Here is a 20,507-nt window from a genome sequence, read left to right as displayed (position 1 = left end):
GAGGACGGGTGTGGATGTGTCCTGGCTCCAGCTGGAGCTCGGGTCACCCTGTCTGTCCAGCTCTCTCACCTGCTTGGAAGACGGTGCTTGGGTTTCCAGAGACCTCACTCTACAGGACCTTGGAGATCATCTAACCCACCCTTTACCTCACAGTTGGAGAGCTTGAGGCTTGGACACCAATGAGACTTCCCCAAGGCCATCTGCCAGGGTGACGCCCTCCTGATTCATAGCCCCTGTTTGTTATGCAGGGCAGGACCACAGCCGCTGGGAGCTGTAGGAGCCTTGGGCCTGGGCTCCTGAGGGCTGTCCTCGCTGCTCCTCTCTGGCCATCAGCTTCAGGAGCCCCTTCCACCCTGTCCCCGGGCTCTCCTCTGTGCTGAGCGGGTGTACAGCTCTCCAGCCTCCTCCAGGCTCAGCCTGTCACTCTGTCCTCAGTGAAGCAAAACACAGGTCCTCCTTCCAGTCCCCTGATTAGGGTGTCCCGAGAGACACACACAGGTCCCCCTGTGGAGGGGGACCTCGCCATCATCTGACCCTGGAGTGTGGGTGGAGCCCTGTGAGGCTCCCCGTGGAAGTGGGCAGCCTGTGGGGACCGGCTAGGTAGAGTGGAAGGTGACAGGTTCTGGTTCAGGCACCAGCTCCTGGCCCAGGTGGGTCCGCAGGGACCAAGGAGAGGCTTCCTGAAGGAAGCCACACTGCAGGGTGGCTTGAGGAACAGGAAAGAAGGTTAATGGTTTTTGACTGTAGATGCTGGGTGCTGGGGACACAGTTAGGGCAGAGGATGTCCTGGGGAGCGTGGAGCTGCTGGGTAGGGGCAGGAAGTCTGAGTGGAGAGGCAGGTGTGCGTGGGAGGAGGAGGAGCCCAGGACTGGATCAGCCTTGCCTGGCTGAGGGTTTGGAGACCTTGCATTTCCTTCTATGGGCTTGGAGCTTTGGCAGGGGCTGGCGCTGGGGATCAGGGCTGGCTGTGTCTTTGATTCAGCAGACAGAACTCCTTTCGGTGGGAGAAAGCTTGAGAAGTAGGGCTTTTAGCCAACTGGCTCCCAGATCTGCATGCTGGCAGCCCTAGAGGGGTGTCAGGGAGAATAGCAGTGGTCTTAGACTGCACGGGCTTGTGGAAGAGGACTCGTGCTTTGGAAATGGTCTAAATAAGTTTTTAAATGCAAAAAATGGCATGCTCCCAGAGTAGAAAAGGTGGAAACTTGTTAATTGTTCCATTTGATTGGAAATTTGTATTGTTTTCAGGTTTTCTCTAGTTAAATGTGATAAAAAAGCACTCCTGGGTCAAGATCTTGGCGTCTTTGGTCTTTCTGTAGGATTAAGTGGGATTCCCAGGCCATTTTAACACAATGAGAGATGGGCGGCTGGTCCAGCTGTTTTCCAAAATGTTCACCAGAAGTGACTGAGGAGGCCTCTCCCAGTTCAGCTGGCGACACTGGGAGTTAGAATAAGACCTTTGTTTTCCGAGGTGGGCGCCATGGTGCAGGCCTGTGGTCCCAGTGCCTCCGGACCTTGAGGCAGGAGGATTGCAAGTTTGAGGCTCAGCAATTTAGCAAGACCCTGTCTCAAAATAAAAAGGGCTGGAGATGTGGCTCAGTGGTAAAGCACCCTGAGTTCAATCCCCAGAGAAAAACAGAACAAAAAACACGGTTTTCCTAATCCCAAAGATGGAGAATGTTCCAGTTTTAATTACTCACAAGGCTCAACAATTCATGAGGGTTTTTGTGTGTGACTTTCTTCTCTTGTAAATCGCTGATTTCTTTGCTGGTATCTCCACGGGGGACCTGGGTGGTTTTCTCGGTGACAGGAGGACCTGACGTTGATGACGTTAAGTGTTTGGTTGTATGTTGGTGTTTTCCCTGGCCTTTGTCTTCCAGTGTTATTGATGTTCTGAGGCTTTAAATGTTATGAAATCTATTGATTTTTTTCTTTTGTGATTAGTTTACATGGATGCTTTAGCAAGGTTGGTTTTTACTTTTTGATTACAAAATCAGATGTTCTAGATTTTTGTGTTATTTTTCTTGGCATTTAATCCTTTCACAGTGAATTAAAAAATAATAATTGGTGCAAGTTGCGACTAGGAAACGAATGTAGTTCTACGGCAGGATAATTGATTATTTGGAGGCATCTGATCAGATAACTTTTGCTCTATCATTTAAACCTTACCCAAGTTGCTTTATCTATTAGGAATCAATCTGGGCTATCTGGTCTGTTCTGTTTTATGATCATTCTTGTGCCAGGAGCCCATTGTATTAATTATTAGTCTTTATAATATATACAAATAGAGTGAATTCTGCCTCATGTTATCTTTTCTTTAAAAAAATTTAATAAGCTTTTTATTTTAGAAAAGTTTTAGATTTGTGGCATTATTGTGAGGATAACACAGGAATCACCCAAAACCCAGTTTCCCTGTTATGAACATCTTACATCACTGTGGTCCATCTACACAGCGAGTCAGCCACTATGGTTGTTTTCTTTTTTTTTAATTTTTTTTTCTTTTCATTTTTTGGTTCTTTTTGGTTATACATGGCAGTAGAGTGTATTTGACATATCAACATACATGGAGCCTAACTTGCCCTCTTGTGGTTGTCCATGATGTGGAGTTACGATGGTCATGTGTTCCTGTACAAACATGGGAAAGTGATGTCCTGTGCATTCCACTGTCTCTCCTATTCCCATTCCTCCTCCCTACCCTTCATTCCCTTTGGTCTAATCCAGTGACCTTCTGTTCTTCCCCTTGCCCCCCTTGTTGTGGGTTGGCATCTACATGTCAGAGAGAAGATTCAGTCTTTAGTTTTTTTGGAACTGGCTTATTTCACTTAGCATGAAAATCTCCAATTCCATCCATTTACCAGCAAATGCCATGATTTCATTCTTCTTTATGGCTGAGTAATATTCCACTGTGTATATGTACCACATTTTCTTTATCCATTCATCTGTTGAAGGACACCTGGCTTGGTTCCAAAGCTTACCTGTTGTGAATTGAGCTGCTATAAACACTGATGTGGCCATTGATACGCTTTTTTCTAACTAAAGTTCATACTTCACTCAGGGTTCTTGAGTTTCTCTTCGGTGCCCCTTTTCTGCCCCAGGACTTCACACTGTGGTTAGTTGTCCTTTCTCCTTGGGCTTCTCTGGGAGGTTGGTTTCCACTGATCTTGACTGTTTTGAGGAGGGTTGGTCAGGTATCTTGTCCCTCGGTTGGGATTTGTCTTATGATTTTTTCAAGTTGGATGTGTGTTTTGGGGTATAAGGCCCAAGAGACACAGTGCCACTGTCACGATCTCTATCCAGAGCACCCTCTGCTTGCACGTGGTCACCTGCTGCAGGGGGCACTGTTAGGTTTCTCCGCCGTGACGTCCTCCTTCTCTCTCTGAAGTAGAGACACTGCAGCCCACATGGGGTGGGGGGGAGGTCCGCCCCGAGTCCTGGAGGCTACAGTGGCTGCATCAGTTATTTGGAATTCTTCTGCCAGTGAGAGCCCTCTGTTCTGTGGGCACAGTGGTGCACGCCTGTAATCCCAGTAACTCGGGAGGCTGAGGCAGGAGGATTGCAAGTTCAAGGCCAGCCTCAGCAACTTAGTGAGACCTTGTCTCAAAATAAAAAATAAGAAGGGCTGGGACGTGGCTCAGTGGTAAAGCACCAATGGGTTCAATCCCCTCTACCACCTCCCCTGCAAAGACAGTTCTCTTTTCTTCCTTATTTACTTATTTAATCACGTATTTACTTCAACATGGAATCAGAGACACTTCTTATTTTACACTTCAGTTCATAATCCAGGACTGCTTTATTTTCTGGCTCAAATTCTCCAAGCTTTGGAGCACATTCAGTGGCCTTCATATCCCTTGGACGAGTTCCCGTTGGTATCGCTGTGGCATTTAAAAGGACGTAGATATTTACATTTGAGTTCTGAGCACCTCCTGTGATTGCAGGGTGCTGGGCTCATCTCCCCAGGGAGGCTGCCTCCTGCTGTGCATTAGCAGCCACACTCCAGGGCAGAGTGTGTTGCTGCCACTGGGGTGTCACTGCCTCTCCCTCAGCGAGCAGGGCGAGGTCTGTGTTGTGCCCAGAGCCTGTGCATTCAGCTGTATCTCATCCATGTTTGCAGGCGCAGCCACGTGAACTATGTGATGCTGACCCTGCATTCCACCCTGTGGCCCACTCTAGCTCATCACCTCGTGGGCCGGCCCAGCCCCTTCCCACACATATATTGAGGTCCTCCTGCCTCAGCCACCCCAGTAGCTATGATTACCAGAGAGGGCGTGGGGTACAGGGAGGTACAAGTGAAGCAAGAATAGCAGGAATATATATATATACCTTTATCTTATTTATTTATTTTTTACGTGGTACTGAGGATTGAACCCAGCACCTTGCGCGTGCTAGATGAGCCACAAAATAGGACTTTTTTTTTTTAAGATGTTGATATACCTTTATTTTATTTATTTATAAGTGGTGAGCCAAGCGTGTGTGGCTTCTCTGTGGCCTCCTATTCCAGTGGCCACAGCTGGCTTCCACCCCCTCCCTGTGTCCACCCCTTGACCGCTCAGTGCTGGCCTGCCCAGATCTGGCTGCAGGATGGTCACTCCATGGCCCACGGGGAACAGCCTTCCTACGAGAGCCCAGTTCTTTTGTCCTTGGCCTCCAGACACCACTCATTTTCAAAGTCACGCGGACTTCCTGGTCTTCAGCCCGTTCCTTTTCTTGTGGCGCTGGGTGGACGCTGGCCCGGCCCTGCTTCGCTGCTCCACACCGTGCTCTCCGCCCTCTTTTTGTTCACCTTCTTCATTCTCAGAATCTTCTCGAGCATCTGTTCTTTCAGATGAAACACAGAAAACCTCTGTCAATTTCCAAAAAAAAAAAAAATCCAGTTGTGATTTTGCTTGGGATCGTGTTCAATCTCGACTTTGGGGAGAAAAGTTCTGTCTTTTTTTAAAAACTCACCTGTTCCTCCGAAGGCTGCATCTCCTCTGTTCCCATAGTTATTTCCTCTAGAAAAGATTCGTAGTTTTTTTTCCTTCTAAGTTCCACCCATTTCTTTTTCTTTTAAAGATCAGTTCTAAACATTTTGGCTTTTGTTACTATATTAAGGATATTTTTCCATTACTTTTTTTTTTGCAAATGAGCATTGGTATCATGTTGGAGAGCAATTCCTTTTTGTATATTTTTTTCAATTTTTTACTAATCTTTTGGGTCATGAGTCGGATCGAGGCTGACAGCCGCAGCCTGTCCAAATTATAATGTTGTCTCCTCCAATCAAATGTCCCCTTTATCTTAAATATCTGTATCACTCCCCAGAGAGAACTTCCAGAACAATGCTAATACTGTGGCAGCTGCAGGCAATCTTGTCTTGTTCCGGTTTCACACTGTGGTCTGATGTTGGCTTTTGGTGTGAGGCTTTGGCCATTGGTGAAGGATGATGCTTTCATTCTGTTACCAAAACACAAAATGCCACCAAAGTCAAAAAAAAAAAAAAGAAAAAAGAAAAGAAAAAGAAAAAAGAAAGAAAAGCCAAACACCCACCTGGACAAGGGCTGAGTTTCAGTGAGTGACTTTCTGGCTTTTGCTGAGAAGTTCCTAGGTCCTTTCTCCTGTTGACCTGTTACTGTGATTTCTTAATGTGAAGCTGTTCTGCATTCCTCGCCCAGCCCTGCCTGGTCACACTGGACTTCTCTTTAATACGCAGCTGGCCTCCAGTGCCAGCTCTTTGCGTCGGACTTCTGTGTCTGACTTCAGTAGATAGGACTGGTCCGTGGTGCTCTTTGTGTTCTTTGTCAAGTATTGGCCTCAGGCTTACCTCTTGTAGTTAATAATCTCTTTTTTGATTCTCCAGAGTCGGGGCTAGGGCTGCAGCACACTGAGAGAGCACGTGCTTAGCATGCTTGAGGCCCTGGGTTCCGTCCCTAGCACCCCAAAACAAAAAAATTACAAAATCATACTTGTTTAAAAAATATCTGATAATACAACTCAGAAGAGATACTAACACATTTTTTTTTTTAAAAAAATATTTTGGTGTCCTTCTAGGCTGTGTGTGTGTGTGTGTGTGTGTGTGTGTGTTGTATACATTCATATACTTAATTTTCAAAATTATAGTGCATAGAGCTGGGCATCCTGGTGAATGCCTGTAATATCAGCAGCTTGGGAGGCTGAGGCAGGAGGATCACAAGTTCAAAGCCAGCCTCAGCAATTTAGTAAGGCCCTAAGCAACTTAGGGATACCCTGTCTCAAAATAAAAAAAAAATGAAAAGGGCTGGGGATGTGGCTCAGTGGTTAAGCGCCTCTGGGTTCAATCCCTGGTACTAAAAATCAAAAAAAATGATACTGCAGCCTCGCCCCTCCCACATGCTGTGTTATATCAGGAAATGTGCTGGCTGCCCGTCCTCAATAATGATGACATAACTGCTTCAGGAGGAATTATCTTAATTTATCCCACCGGCCTTCTCCAGCATAAAATAGGCTGCTTTAGTTTCTTTACAGTAAGCACACACATTTGCAAGCGGATCCACAGGATGGATCCCCCAAATGAGACAGCTCAGTGTGAGCACGTGAGCAATTTCAGTTTTGATCATGACTGCCAGATTGGCCTCCAAAACCACTGTGTGGGTTTGCCCTCCTGTGGATGAGCCACGAGGCCGAGGTACACCTGAATTTCTGCCAGCATGAGGAGGTCACTCTGTTTCCGGAGTGCTAACAAGGCTTCATGCTGATTTGATAGGTGAGAAATGGTGTTCTGTTTTAATTTGCATGTGTCTGTTGGCCAGTGTAGAACCCTCTAGAGCTTCTCCCTGCATACCTTTGGGTTTCCAGGTGCCTCCATCTTTCTAAAGGGAAGAGGTGGCTTTGATTGGCCAGGAATGAGGACACAGGTGTTCAGCCCCCAGACCTGCCTGTGCCTGCACCCTGCGCTCCGTTACTGCTATTTTAAAAGGCAACATTGCAGATAGAAACAAAGTAAGTAGAAGAGTGTAGGGAATTGCCAGGCACTTGTCATGAAGCATCTTCAAAAATGGAACATACAAGTACATATTAAAAAGTCCTGTTTTACTGGGCTGGGGCGGGGGCTCAGTGGCATCACACTTGCCTGGCATGTGTGAGGCACTGGGTTCGATTCCCAGCACCACATATAAATAAATAAAATAAAGGTCTATCAACAACTTAAAAAAAAAAAAAGTCCTATTTTGTGGCTCACCAAACTAGCACGTATAAGGTGCTGGGTTCAATCCTCAGTACCACATAAAAAAATAAATAAAAAGAAATATATATACATTCCTTCTATTCTTGCTTCACCTGCACCTCCCTATACCCCACGCCCTCACTGGTAATCATTCCTAGATTTTGAGACGGGGTCTCACGAAGGTGCTGAGGCTGGCCTCAGTATTGAGGTCCTCCTGCCTCAGCCACCCCAGTAGCTAGGATCACAGGTGTGCAGCACCGTGCCTGGCTTATCATTTCTGTGTTTTATTTGTGAAATGCACAAATCTTCTCTGTATACTTGTGACAAATGACACCCATGGAAACCACACCCCCACCACTACGTGGAGCATTTCCGTCCCCTCAGCTGGTTCCTGTGCCCCTTGGCGCTCTCCAGCCTGCAGGCTGCCTCTGTCTTTGCTTTCCTCTCACTGCCCCAGAGCTTCCTAGAACTGGCTCTGTGTCACAGCAGGTGCTGTCTGGCTTCTCTCACGCACACAGGATGGGGATCCATCCCACTGGGACCTGTGTTGGTCATTTCTTCTGTCGCACTGTTGAGTGGAACCTGATCATAGTGGTCCCTCTTATCTGCAACTCACTTTCCATAGTTTTAGATACCAATAGCTGGCCAAGATCCAAAAATGTTAAATGGAAAATTCCAGAAATAAACAATGCATAGGTTTTTGAATTTTTTTCTACAGTGGTGCTAGGAATCAAACCCAGGGCCTCACACATACTAGGCAAGTACCCTACCATTGAGCTATGCCCCAGCCCATAATTCATGCATTTTTAAAAATATATGTTTAGTTGTTGATAGAACTTTATTTTATTTATTCATATGTGGTGCTGAGAATCGAACCCAGTGCCTCACACATGCCAGGCAAGGGCGCTACCACTGAGCCCCAGCCCCAGCCCAATTCATGCATTTTAAACTGCACACTATCCCAAGTTGTGTGATGAGATCTTATACTGTCCCAACCTGACCAAAGTGACTCATCTCTTTGTCCAATGTATCCAAGCAGTATATGCTACCTCCCTGTCAGTCCCCCAGTAGCTGTCTCTGTTATTGATCCACCTGGTTTTTGCCCAAAGCCAACTGTTATGCTATCATAGAGCTTATGTTTAAATGACTCTTATTTTACTGGATAATGGCAGCAAAGCACAAGAGTAGCGATGCTGGCAATTTTATCATATTGTTACAGTTGTTCTATTTTATTATTAGTTATTATTAATCTCTAATTATTGCACTTAATTTATATATTAAATTTTATCATAGGTATGTACATACAGGAAAAAGTCATATGAAGGGGTTGCTACTGCCTGGTTTCAGGGATCTACTGGGGTCCTGGAATGTATTTCTCATGGGTAAAGGGGAACACTGTACATGAATGCACCAGTTTGTCTATTCCCTGGTTGATGGACATTTGGCTTGCTTCTAGCTTGGCTCTGTTACAAACACAACCACCGTGAACATTCGAGTACCATCCTTCCTGTGGATATGTGTTTTCATTTCTCTTGGGTAATACCTGGGGCTGGAATGGCCAGATCATGTGGTGGATGTGTGGATGACTTTTTAGAAGCTTCCGTTGTCTTCCACAGGGGCTGGACCGTCTTGTGCTCCCAAGCATTGGATGGGTGTTCCTGTTGCCCCCATCCTGCCAAATCCTCCTGTAGCCAACCTGTGTACTTTTCCTCACTGCTGCCCTTGAGCAAGTGTTGGGAGCTGCCACATGGAACCGAGCGCCCTCAGCCCTGAGCCACGAGTGTGGGGGTGTGGCGAGCCAGCCCAGCTGTGTGTGTTCCAGGGGCGCTGAGCGCACAGGGTGGGCTGGACCCACGCTGCCTCTCTGTTTGGGCGGGTGACATAAGTGCCTTTTCGCTGGCTCTGCCCGTGATCCCACACAGCACATGAGATGGGCGTGGCCTCCCTAGATGTCCGTCAATCTGCTGACAGGGGACATCCTGAAGCTAGACTCAACCGGCTGAAGCCTGACCCCTGGCCTCATTGAATGGCTTCTCCCCCACAAGAGGGCTCAGGGCGGCTCCTCGCTCTTTCTTGCCTGCCTGGCCCCCTGTGGGAGCTGCGGCTGAGGAGCCGTCACTCCCACCAAAGAAAAGGTACTTTCTGTGTCTGTGTCTTGGATGACCCTGACGGGTTCAGTCGTGTGATGTGAACAAGCCACACAGAGTTGGGGTTTCTGGAAGGCTCCATTCTCATTGATCGGCCCATGTTGGGTGCTTGCTTTGGGTTCCGGAAAGGGAAAGGGTCATTGTTTGCTTCTCCCTCTCTGTCTTCCCAGAATCCCTTTTCCACTGGGAGTGGGAGTGGGCTGGATGGCAGAGTGGGCATTCTTAGGGAAGTCTTGGTCACAAAGGCTGGGGACTGCTGTTGGGAGCAGGGGCTGGGCTTGCCCTCCACCCTCCTCTGCGCCCCCCTGAGCTCTGGGTCCCCCTTTCTTCCCCACAGATATTGGCCCAGTGACCCTCACAGCGGACCCAGTGGTGTTTCAGAAGGAGCTGAGAGAACTCTACGTGCAGGTGGGCTGCCCCTCCCCCTGTCCCTGTCCCCTGCCCAGCCTGCTGACCTTTGTCACCTCAGTGCCCAGAGGCCCAGGTCTTAGCCCCTCCAAGCAGCCAAGAGAGCAGCTCTCCCCCTGCCCCACTGCCATGACCCCCTCAGCTCTGCCGGAGGCTCCCAGCCCACCTTGGAGGCCCTGGGGAGCTGACTTTTGGGTTCTTCCCTCATTCAGTGAACCAAGTACCTCCCAGAGCCCCTGTGCCCAGCACATAGTAGGTGCTTATTCTTTAATGAGTGAGTCTGCAGGATAGAAAGAGGCGGCTCATGGGGGTCCCCAGTTAAGGGCATGTGTGGTGGCTGAGGGCCATTGTGAGGCAGGTCAGTTCCAACCCCCAACCCGGCTGCAGCCTGCGTCATATGCCCCACAGCCACCTGGGCTCCTCTGCCACCCCAGACACGGTGGTTCAGCATCTGTTCTTGGTCCCACCCACTGAGACCAGCTGCCTGAGGGCAGGGGCCCCATTTTCCTCCCCTGCCAGGCCTCCTGCAGGGCCTCCCAGGGTGCAGAACAGGCCCCTCACACTGGGACTCAGTAACTCACCATGGGGTGAAAGAGCCAATTGGAAAGAAGCATTTGCTGAGAAGTCACCAGGCAAAGTCCTGCAGCTGTGGGGGCTGTGGACTGGTGAGGGGGCGGCCGCACGGCAGAGAGCCGTGGGCGCTGGGCGGGAGGCAGGAGGGTGCACCTGGGTGGGCTGAACCCGGGGACCGAACCCTGCAGGTTGTAGGCCGATGGACGGGGGAGGTGGTCCTCTTCCGCCCCTCCCGCCCTGGTCTGAGCAGCCATCTGTGGTTCCCCTGGGCTGTCTGCTAGATGTCCCATCCCTGTCCCCACTTGTAGCACTCATCACGTGGTAATGAGACACACGTGTGGGCTTGGTGGCCCACTGTCTGCCGCCCACACGTCCCCTGGGTGGCCGTCACCGTCGCAGGGTGGATGAGCCGAGCTGCTTCCCTAAGCTTGCCATGGGCTGGTGCCATGTGGTGTCTCTGGCACCAGGGCACCTCCCCGTGGCTCTGGAGAGATCTCGGGTGGGTCCTTCTGGAGGAGGTGGACAGTAGCCGCTGACAAGCCCCCGCCTGCAGGGAGGTGGCGACTGCCCAGAGATGAGCGTGGGGGCCATCAAGGCCGCCGTGGAGGTCGCCAACCCCGGCTCCTTCATCTACGTCTTCTCGGATGCCCGCGCCAAGGACCACCACAAGAAGGAGGAGCTGCTGCAGCTCCTGCAGCTGAAGCAGTCACAGGTGACCCTCCTGCCTGGGACACTGCAGGGTCCCCCTGGCTGCAGCCTCCAGGGGCACTCCAGCAAGGTCACCTCCGAGCCTCCTTTGACATGGGCTTCATCCCATGTATGAGGCGTCCACTGTGCTCCTGGCCCCGTGTGAGCACTGGCCCTGCACCAGCTCCTGACCCCGTGAGAACCCGGGGACTGAGCCTGGCAGGTTTCGGGCCAGCGGCCCCAGGAGGTGGTCCCTCTTCCTCCTCGTGCTGAGATGGGCACGCTCACGATCCCCCTCAGAGCCGGGGAGGGCCCTGCCACTTACCCTGCAGCAGGTAGCCGGGGGTCCTGAGCCAGGCATGTGCCTGTGGTCTTCCAGGTGGTCTTCGTGCTAACGGGGGACTGTGGTGACCGCACGCATCCTGGCTACCTGGCCTACGAGGAGATCGCCTCCACCAGCTCTGGGCAGGTGTTCCACCTGGACAAGCAGCAAGTGGCAGAGGTGAGGCCTGCTGTCAGGGTCAGGAGGACACTGCCCATCCCTGTGCCCTGCGTAGCTCTGCCTGCTGGGGGACTAGCAGTTGTAGCCCAGCAGAGCCATCACCCGAGACAGGCCTGGAGGCTCTGCATTCAGGGCAGGTGACGTCATTTCAATGACACCCCCCCCCCCGCCCAAGGCAGGTCCTTTGGGTTCACAGGCAAAATCTTTGCAGGTAGAGAGGCTGAGGCTTGCAGAAGCACAGGGTGGGTGCAACCGCGGGGCCACCAGCAGGTGGACCCGTGAAACTTGGCAGAAGTGCTGTTTGGGGCTCCTCCTGAGCTCCCCAGAGCCTGGGAAGCCGAGGTGGGTGGGGGGAATGGGAGCCACCAGGTCTAGGCTGTGTGGTTGGGAACATGCCCAGTCCTGTGGCCTGAGTGCCACCCTCTGGATTCCCTCGGAGCCCGGCACTCGCCAGGTCCTGCCTCTCCTCTCTGGCACCATCGCAGGCTGTTCAGAGGCTGCTGTCCCTCCAGCCCACTCCCATTGTCCAATAGCGGAGGGCTCCCGCAGGGCTGAGCTGGTGAGCACTGGCTAACAGCCTTCTCTCTGCCAAGAACAGGCTGCCCATTTCCACGGTGTAAATCCTCCAGCTTTGGCTGCGTTGGAGCTGCTCTTACAAAGTCACCAAAACAGAGTTGGGGTTCGCTGAGCCTGACACTTGGCTTTCTTGGGCTTGTGTGAGCTGGCTCCTGTAAGCCCCTGGACCCCTCTAAAGCAGTTCTGCCTATAGGTCCCTGCCTGTTGTCTGCTGGCATGTCCACCTTAGGGGACCCTCTGCCTTTCTCACCTCACTGCCTGTATTCTCCCCTTGCCCCCACTCAGCACCTTGGTGGCCTTGACTGGCTCTTCACTGTCCCTGGTCTTCCTACCCCAGGGCTTTTGCTCATGCTGCATGTTCTTCCAGCTCCTCCCCAGTTATACCCTCTCAGGGGGCCCTTCTGGATTTCCTGTCAAGATTCAGTCTCCTTTCTACAGTGTCCCAGCTCCCTGTGCTTCTGTATGTGATTGTCATTTTATGCTCGTGTGATAATTTAATGTCACTAGGCTGTGAGCTCCTGAGGGCTGGCCACGTGCGTCCTGTTTGCTACAGAATCTCCAGTACTTTGCATGGCCACCAGCGCGGAGCAGGTGCTGGCGAAGTGGCTGTGGAAGGGGCTCATGGGGTCCGTGCGGCCCTGGGAAGGAGAAGGTGTGAGAGGCAGAGCCCCAGGCTGGGGGTGGACGGGCCAGCCCTGCCGTCCCTCAGGGAGAGGCTTCGGGAGTTGTGTATTTAGGAACTGCAGAGAGTGTCTCCAGGGCCGTGTTTAGGTTAGCGTGCCTGAGCTCCCTGCTGACAGATGGCGTTTATGGTTCTCGGTGACACGTCAGCCTTCCCTGGCATGGAGCCCCAGGCACAGGCGGAGGCGGAATGGAGGGACCGCTCCATCCCTGCTTCTAAGGGGACCTTTCAGGGCCACCCCCTGGGACTGGGTTCCTGCTGGTGCAAACGGGATACAGGGAGCCTGGCAGGCCGCTGGAGGGCAGCGGGCCCAGGTGTCCTCTTGGGCAGGCAGGGGCCCAGGGAGTCACTGCTTCTGGGCTGTGGTACCTGGCCTTCTGCCCTGGGAGTCTGGCGGGCAGCAGGTGTCCGACTCGGTGGGACTGCTGATGGCCAGGGCTGGGCTCCCGGATGGGGAGCTCTGTTCCTTAGCCTCATGCCTCGCACGTGGCTTCTTCCAGGTGCTCCCAGACATTGGGCAAGCTGGGAAAGCAGCTGGGCAGCCAGGGCTGTGGTCACCCCCAGGAGGGGCCAACGGTGCTTTCCCTGGGGACAGCGGGGCTCCAGATGGGAGGAGCCTCCCCAGAGGTTGCAGAAGCCCGAACCCTGTGTGTGTCATTAGCCCTTCGACCTTTCCAAAGTGCGTCCCGTGTGGTGGGAGTGTCGTGTTCTGCACACTCTCGCTCTCCTCTCGCCTGCTGCATGCCGGTGCACTCGGTGCCTCCCAGTTGTGGAGTCGGCCAGGAGCCCCTGGGCAATTCTAGGGTGTCTAAAGGCAGCTGGAGGTCTCCCCTCACCAGGGGTTTGGCCCTGTGACCACCCTTGTGTGGACAGGGCACTGTGTTGGAGGCGGACAGCATGGTCCCTGGGCCTGTCTTGAAGGTGTGTATTTTCCATCAAGAACTCTCCTGCCCCAGTGAGTCCTCCCGGGCTCTCTAGAGCACACAGCTCAGGGTACTGTCTGTCACTGGCCTGTGTGACATGGAGGGGCCAGGGGGAGGAGAAGGGGCAGAAGAGCTGCTTGTTCCCCACCCACCTGCAGCCTGCCCTGGCCTGGGAATCCCTCCTGTCTTCTCCCAGGAGGACACTGGGCCTCTCATCTCACAGCACTCCCCAAGGCCCCGCCCCAGCTCTCAGGGTGGGCCCTGGGGCTAGGCCCTTCCCTTGCCCAGTGGTAGCACATGCAAATCACAAATTGCCCAGGTTCTGGGGATCAGCTAGGGAGGAGGTGACCTGCCTTCTAAGACAGGAAGGGTGAGTGTGGGTGGGGAGATTCTTGACCAGGTGGTTCTGATTATTGGATCTGGAGGGACCCAGAGAGCTGACCTCATCCTGGGGGAGGTGGGGCGGGGAATGGTTGAGGGCCTGGCCTGGCCAGGATGCCTGGCTTGGGGCTCTGCCACCTACCTACAGGAAGCTTGAGCAGGCTCCATGGCTGTGGCCTCCCTGGGTGCTCAATGGGGCTGACAGCGTGGTGGAAGGGCAGAAGGGAACTGCCTGGGACCCCCCCATCAGGATGCCAGGCACCAGGAGGCCCGTGGGAAGCTTTAGCAATGGCCAAACAACCCCATGCCTCTAAGACGCCCCCAGTTTATCACGTTCTCTCTAGAAAAGGTTCCCAGGAAGACAGCACCCGTCTGGCAAAGGGCACAGCCCGTCAACCAGGGCTCTCTGCCCTTCTCCAGGCCCAGTCTCCTCACGCGGGCCCACGACCTCAGTCTTCTGCCTGCGGCTCCCAGGCCCGCTCGGCCTCCCGGTTCCCTGTGCATTTCCTCCGCCGCCCTGGCTGTCAAGGTCCTGGGAGGGCCTCTGGGGATGATTTATCTGCCACGAAGTGCCGAGCGGCAGCCATCTGGCCGGAGCAGCAGAGCCAGATCTTTGTGTTCCTTCCCATTAGCAACTAGGAGACGGGCCGCAGGCAGCGCAGGCCCTCGGCCCCCAGCCCCGCTAACATCTGGAAGCCATTGCTCTGCCAAGTAAACACTGTGTTGCTTAATGAAAGCTGCACTCCCCGACTCCTGCTCTGGATCCCCAGGGGCGTGACGGGGTCCAGGAGGTCTCGCTCCCAGGCCGGGCCCTGCAGGGGATCTGGCCTTGCTGTGGGCAAGGGGGTCTGGGTCTGACTCCCCAACTCCCAAGTGGCCACTTGTGTGCAGGTGGGCTGCCCATGATGGGGTCACTGGGGGGCAACCCTATGTCCCAGCCTTCTCTGTGGCTCAGTAGCCCAAACTGCATCTTCCCTCCACCAGCGCATCCTAGAAGGAGCTTGTAAGAGCCTTGCAACACGGTAGCCCTGGGCTGTCTGGGTAATTGCCGCCACCTTGTCCAGTAGCTCTGCTCAGTCAGGGTTCCCTCCTGAGGATGGACAGTGGTCACAGGAGTGCCTCCATGCTGTTGGGGAGTGACTCTGCCCCCCTTCAGCTGGGAACCCTGCTGCTCCTCCTAACAGTCACTGCCCCATGGACGAAGAGCCTCATCCCCATCCTTGGCCAAGACAGGTGGGACTTTTTCAAGAGACACATTACTTAGAAAGCTGGGCAGACATAGAAGAATGAAGTAGCTCTAAGTATAAAAACAGATGAGTTTTCAGAACACTGAATTCTTATGCTGTCATAACTGAAATCTTGCCACATATGTTTTAGCTCAGTCTGAACAGAACATACTCATTTTCTAAATCTCCGGCAATTCTTTCAATTCCTTTCTTTTCCCCTTCCCTTCCACGGAAGATCACGTGGTAGGTGGGGCTGAAGCACTGATTCAGAGCCAGCCTGGCTGACAGGTCGCACGCTTGAGACCACTGTCTGATCCCGTACCTGGGGCAGACATTGCTAATCTACAACAGAACTTTTCATGACTGAGACTGAATGTGGCTCCCCAACATTTTTTTGAACAGCATCCAGAAGCCACTCGAGTTGACTGGAATTGGTAGGTGACAGTGTACCTCTGTGCCTGCTCAGGTATTGGTTCAAGTCACGTGAACTATTAACTTAAAAATAATTTTTATTTTGAAAATTACTATGAAAAATTCATACCTATCACGAGATCCAACCTTCGTTAACATTCTTTCTCAACATGCTTTATCTCTATACTTTTTGTGCTCACAAATAATTTATCACATATTGTTTTTCAGTTTTGGGGATCAAACTTAGGGCCTTGCACATGATCTGCAAATGCTCCACCACTGGGTCACCTCCCTACTCCTAGCATAGATTTTTTTTTGTACTGGGGATTGAACTCAGGAGCACTCCACCACTGAGCCACATCCCCAGGCCCCTAGCATAGATTTCTAAAGAAAAAGAATCATCCACCATAGCCTATTATCAAATAAAATTAATACTACTTTCTGAGCATCATCAGGTTCCTGGACTGCGCTTGAATTGATCTAATTTCCTCAGGATTTTTTTTTTTAATAGCAGTTTTGGTTGGGACAGGATTTAATCAAGTGCTGTCCATTTTATTCCATTGTTATGTCTGTGAAGCCCCCTTAAATCTGGAGCCATCTAATGAACCAAGTTGCTGAGGGGCGTTGGTTCTGGACTCATCTGACTGTGTCCTGTGGTGTCACTGACCTTTCCTTTGTCCTTCCCTTATTTCCTGCCTCAGCTGGGCTGGTCTGAGGCCCTCGTTGGATGAGGGCTGACCTTCTTGGCAGGAACGCTTTGTGGTTGGTGCTGTGTGTACTTTGGTGACATCACATCAAGAGACAAATCGTGTCTGTCTTGCTCTTGCTGATGAGAAGCTTGATTATGGGTTAAGGTGTCGAAAGCTGGGTGCTGGGTGTCGCAAGGCCCCGTTTTCCCCCATGACTCCTGCGGCCTGGGGGAGGCCTGGCTCCCAGCAGCCCTCGCCTGTGGATCCCTGCCCGGATGCTCTTACACAGGTTTCCAGAGCCACAGTTTCCTAATTCCTTCGTCCCTTCCCCATTATTAAGTGGACGTCCTCCCAAGAGGAACCTGCATTCCTCAGAAGGGGTGATCTGGCTACTCTGAAGCACACATCCCCATTGAAAAGGCAGGAATCACTTGCAATGATTTTAGGAAGTCACTTGCTGTGGTGGCAAGGACAGTTTTACTGTTTCCATTTTGCTTTCTCTTTTCCCAGTACCTTTGGGGCACACGGATTATATAATTCAGTATGTTTCAGTTATTCTTTTTTGGGCTCAAGTTGTCCCAAATTTAGCCAGTGGGCTGCCTGCAAGCTGGTTCGAGTGTCCTTTTCTGTGCTATTCTGTGCTATTCTGTGTCCCCATTTGTTTTTGAGAACTTCTTTGCTTTATGGAGTGACCAATTCTTGCAGGCTTACCTTGCCAGTTACCTGCCCCAGACCTGGAATTAGCCATTCTCCAAGGAACCCCAGTGGGCAGCGGCACCTAGAAGCCCCAAACTGGCCCTACTTGTGATCATTGAAATTGGGATCTGGGGACCACGCTGCCTGTCTGTCGTCTGAGTTTATACTGTTTCTAATTCAAGTTTCACACTGCAGAGTTTGTTAGCTTCTTTGATTATATGCTTGTAGCTGTCTTATATTTGGCTATAAAATAAATTCCCGATTGGAACATTTTAGCACCTTCACTTTGTTTGCTTTATCCTACGAGATACAGAGTTTCAAAATCACGATGCTGATAATTCTGCCAACTTGAAACCACCAGATACACCTTTGCAGATCTTTTGTCCTCAGCCGTCTTTACTCTGCTGAGGAAGCTGGCTGACGGGCTGGGGGTCGGGGTGGGGGCTTCTGAAGACACCTGGGCTCTTCTCTCTGTGGTGCATTTGGTGGCTTTTCCTTCAGCTTCAGGGTGCCCACAGGAAACTTCTGGAGGTAATCGGCCTGGAAAGAGGTGATTGGCTCACTCTTGAGAGGTCTTTCTTCTTTCCTGATTTCCTTGCTGGACTCCGGGAAACCTGACTATCGCAAAGGAGGAGGTGTGAGCTGGGGAGGGAAGAGGACTGGGATGTCTGGAAGGTGACCCTGAGTTGAACCTGATGGCCCATTCAGGAGGCAGGAGTCCTACCAGACTCAGACACAGGCCACAGGTGCTTCCTGAGCACCCTCTGTGTCACCTAGTGGGCTAGAAGCTCAGATCCCCCCGTTACAGCAGAAGGCCTCTGCCCCTGTGGATCTCCCGGATCAAGAGTGAAGAGAGCATTGGCTAAGAGTTTCCCGCTGCTGTAGCAAAGCACCTGTGACCAGCCGGTTTATGAAGACTAGAAGTTGATCTGGCTCCTGGTCCTGGAGGCTGGCATGTCTGAGAGCCTGGTGCCACAGCATCTGCTCGGCATCTGGCGAGGGCTTCCTGCTGCTTCGTGACATGGTGGACGGCATCGCGTGGAGGGCCACACAGCCTGCCAGCTGGAGTCTGCCTTCCTCTTCCTCTAAAGCCACTAAAGCTGTCATGGGGCTCCGCCTTTGTGACCTCATCTAATCCAAATTACCCACAAAGCCCCCTCCCAAACACCATGAGCACACCGATTCAGGGACCAAGTTTCCAACTCATGAGCTTCTGGGGGACACATGGAACCGCAGCCAGCATGGGGCCAACAACTGTGAGTGACTGGGGTGCAGATGGATTCGAGGAGACGGAATCCGTTTGGAATTGGAGAGGCTGCCTCAAGCCAAGAGAGGAAGAATCCTGGGCGTGGGTCAGCAGGGAGGGCGGCAGCTAGGGGACTGGCATGAGTGGGTGGCGCTGCCTGTGGGTCCAGCACAGCAGGCCTGGGGAGAGCCGGGTTCAGCCACCTTGCATCAGGTGGCCGGGCTGCAGGGCATGGGCCTTGGGGGCCATGTCAGGATTTAGAGAGACTAAATGGTTTTGTGTTGGGTAACGTGGGTCTGCGCACACACAGGGGGGTGTTCCCCAAGAGTACCCATGTGGCTTGGGATCGTAGGCCGAGGGTCCTTACGGCTTATCTGATTTTCAATGCAACTGGCCCAGAACATGCAAGATTCCAGAATGAATAAGCAATTACTGCACCCAGGTGTCTGTGTGACGTCGCCCGCTCACTCCTGTTTCCGTGGGTATGGGAGAGACTGAGGCTTTCCAGCAGAGCCTCTGGGTCTTACCTGAGGACCCGGCTTACTGGGGGAGCACGGCCTGAGTTCCATCATGGACGACCTGGATCAGGCAGATTCCAGGTCTCCAGTGTTCATCCAGGTGCAGGAGAACTTTCCTGGGAGAACTTTCTGGAGGAGGTGTTGGGTGCCGAAGAAGCTACTGTCTTCCCTGCTGAGGGTCAGCTCCTGCCCCCCACCCCCGCTGAGCCCTCTGGTCCCACTCAGGTGTCACCATTCAGAGCCCACGGAAGCCAGGAGGGCAACAGGGCAGGAACCCGGCCTTCTAGAGGACAATGGGGAGTGGGCGGCTCTACGGTTTGGATGTGAAGTGTCCCCCAAAAGCTCATGTGTGAGACAATGCAAGAAGGCCTGGGGGAGAAATGATTGGGCCACAGCCTTAACCGAATCAGGAATTAATCCTAACTGGATGAACTGAGTGGTGACTGAAGGCAAGTGGGGTGTGGCTGGAGGACAGGGTTCATAGGGGGCATGTCTTTGGGGTATGTATTTTGTATCTGGAGAGTGGAGACTCCCTCTCGGCTTCCTGGCCACCATGGGAGCTGCTTCCCTCTGCCACACTCTTCCGCCATGATGTTCAGCCTCACCTTGAGCCCCGAGCAATGGAGCTGGCCTTCTATGGACTGAGACCTCTGAAACCCTGAGCCCTCAAATAAACCTTTCCTCCTCTGCAGCTGTCCTGGCCGGGTCCCTAGGCACAGCAGTGAGATCGCTGCCTAGCAGTGGACTTGAGCCCCTGGGCGGCTTGTATGGTGAGGGGGGGGGGTCAGATTCTGCCCACAGCTGCAGCCAGTTAGGGAACTGCCTCAGGTGGGCCGGATTCAAGGGTGCCTGTGGCATCCGTTTCCACCTGTCCCTCCCAGGTGCTGAAGTGGGTGGAGTCGGCCATCCAGACCTCCAAGGTGCACCTGCTGTCCACAGACCACGAGGAGGAGGGCGAGCACACGTGGAGGATCCCATTTGACCCCAGCCTGAAGGAGGTCACCGTCTCGCTGAGCGGGCCTGGGCCTGAGATCGAAGTCCGGGACCCGCTGGGTATGCTCTGCCCTTTGGACCTCAGTCCTAGCTGAGCTGGAAACCTAGGCTGTGACAGAGTGGGGTCCAGAAGTGGGGATGGGTGCCGAGTGGATCAGAGAGGGTGCCCCTGGTGCCGGGGAAGGAAGAGGCTGATGGCACCTGAAGGTGGACATTGGGGTTAGTTCCTGGGAAGGCGGAGGCTGGTTCTGGTGGACTGTGGGTTCCTGGAGACAGGGTGGAGTGCGGACTGAGCACTGGGGGCTTCCACAGGGAGGATCCTGCAGAAGGACGAGGGCCTGCACGTCCTCCTCAGCATTCCTGACTCGGCCAAGGTCGTGGCCTTCAAGCCTGAGCACCCTGGGCTCTGGTCCATCAAGGTAGGGCTGAGGCTGCAGGGGGGTGGCGACCAACTTCCCTGAGCCCAACCACCTCCCTCCTGCCTCCCGGGGAGCCTGGGGCGTGGGCAGGGACTTGGTCTATCAGGAGGAGGGGCACCCTGCTTTGCACTGATGACAGGAAGTGGAACGGTTTGGCAGGAATTTGGGAACGCTCAGAAGGGCTTGGGGAAACAACTTCAGAGTTGGGGGGATGGGTGAGCTGGCTCTGGGCTCAGAACTTTGTCCTCTGAAGAATGTG

General features: G+C 52.8%; 1 protein-coding gene across 1 annotated transcript in view; it reads left to right on the top strand.

The window, feature by feature from the left end:
* Positions 1 to 8,724: 8,724 nt before the first annotated feature.
* The window catches only part of Hmcn2 (hemicentin 2), a 116,761-nt gene continuing 104,978 nt past the window's right edge, over positions 8,725 to 20,507 (top strand). Inside the window, 6 exon segments of the mRNA XM_048812790.1 lie at positions 8,725 to 9,306; positions 9,656 to 9,726; positions 10,853 to 11,011; positions 11,366 to 11,488; positions 19,718 to 19,889; positions 20,142 to 20,248. Of these exon segments, the coding sequence (XP_048668747.1) occupies positions 9,198 to 9,306; positions 9,656 to 9,726; positions 10,853 to 11,011; positions 11,366 to 11,488; positions 19,718 to 19,889; positions 20,142 to 20,248 (741 nt within the window). The 5' untranslated portion in view covers positions 8,725 to 9,197.

The sequence above is a fragment of the Marmota marmota genome, unplaced genomic scaffold (assembly GCF_001458135.2).
Source record: "Marmota marmota marmota unplaced genomic scaffold, marMar, whole genome shotgun sequence".
Taxonomy (NCBI): domain Eukaryota; kingdom Metazoa; phylum Chordata; class Mammalia; order Rodentia; family Sciuridae; genus Marmota; species Marmota marmota.
Note: the sequence above shows the minus strand (reverse complement) of the source record. Positions and strands in the feature narration are given on the sequence as shown.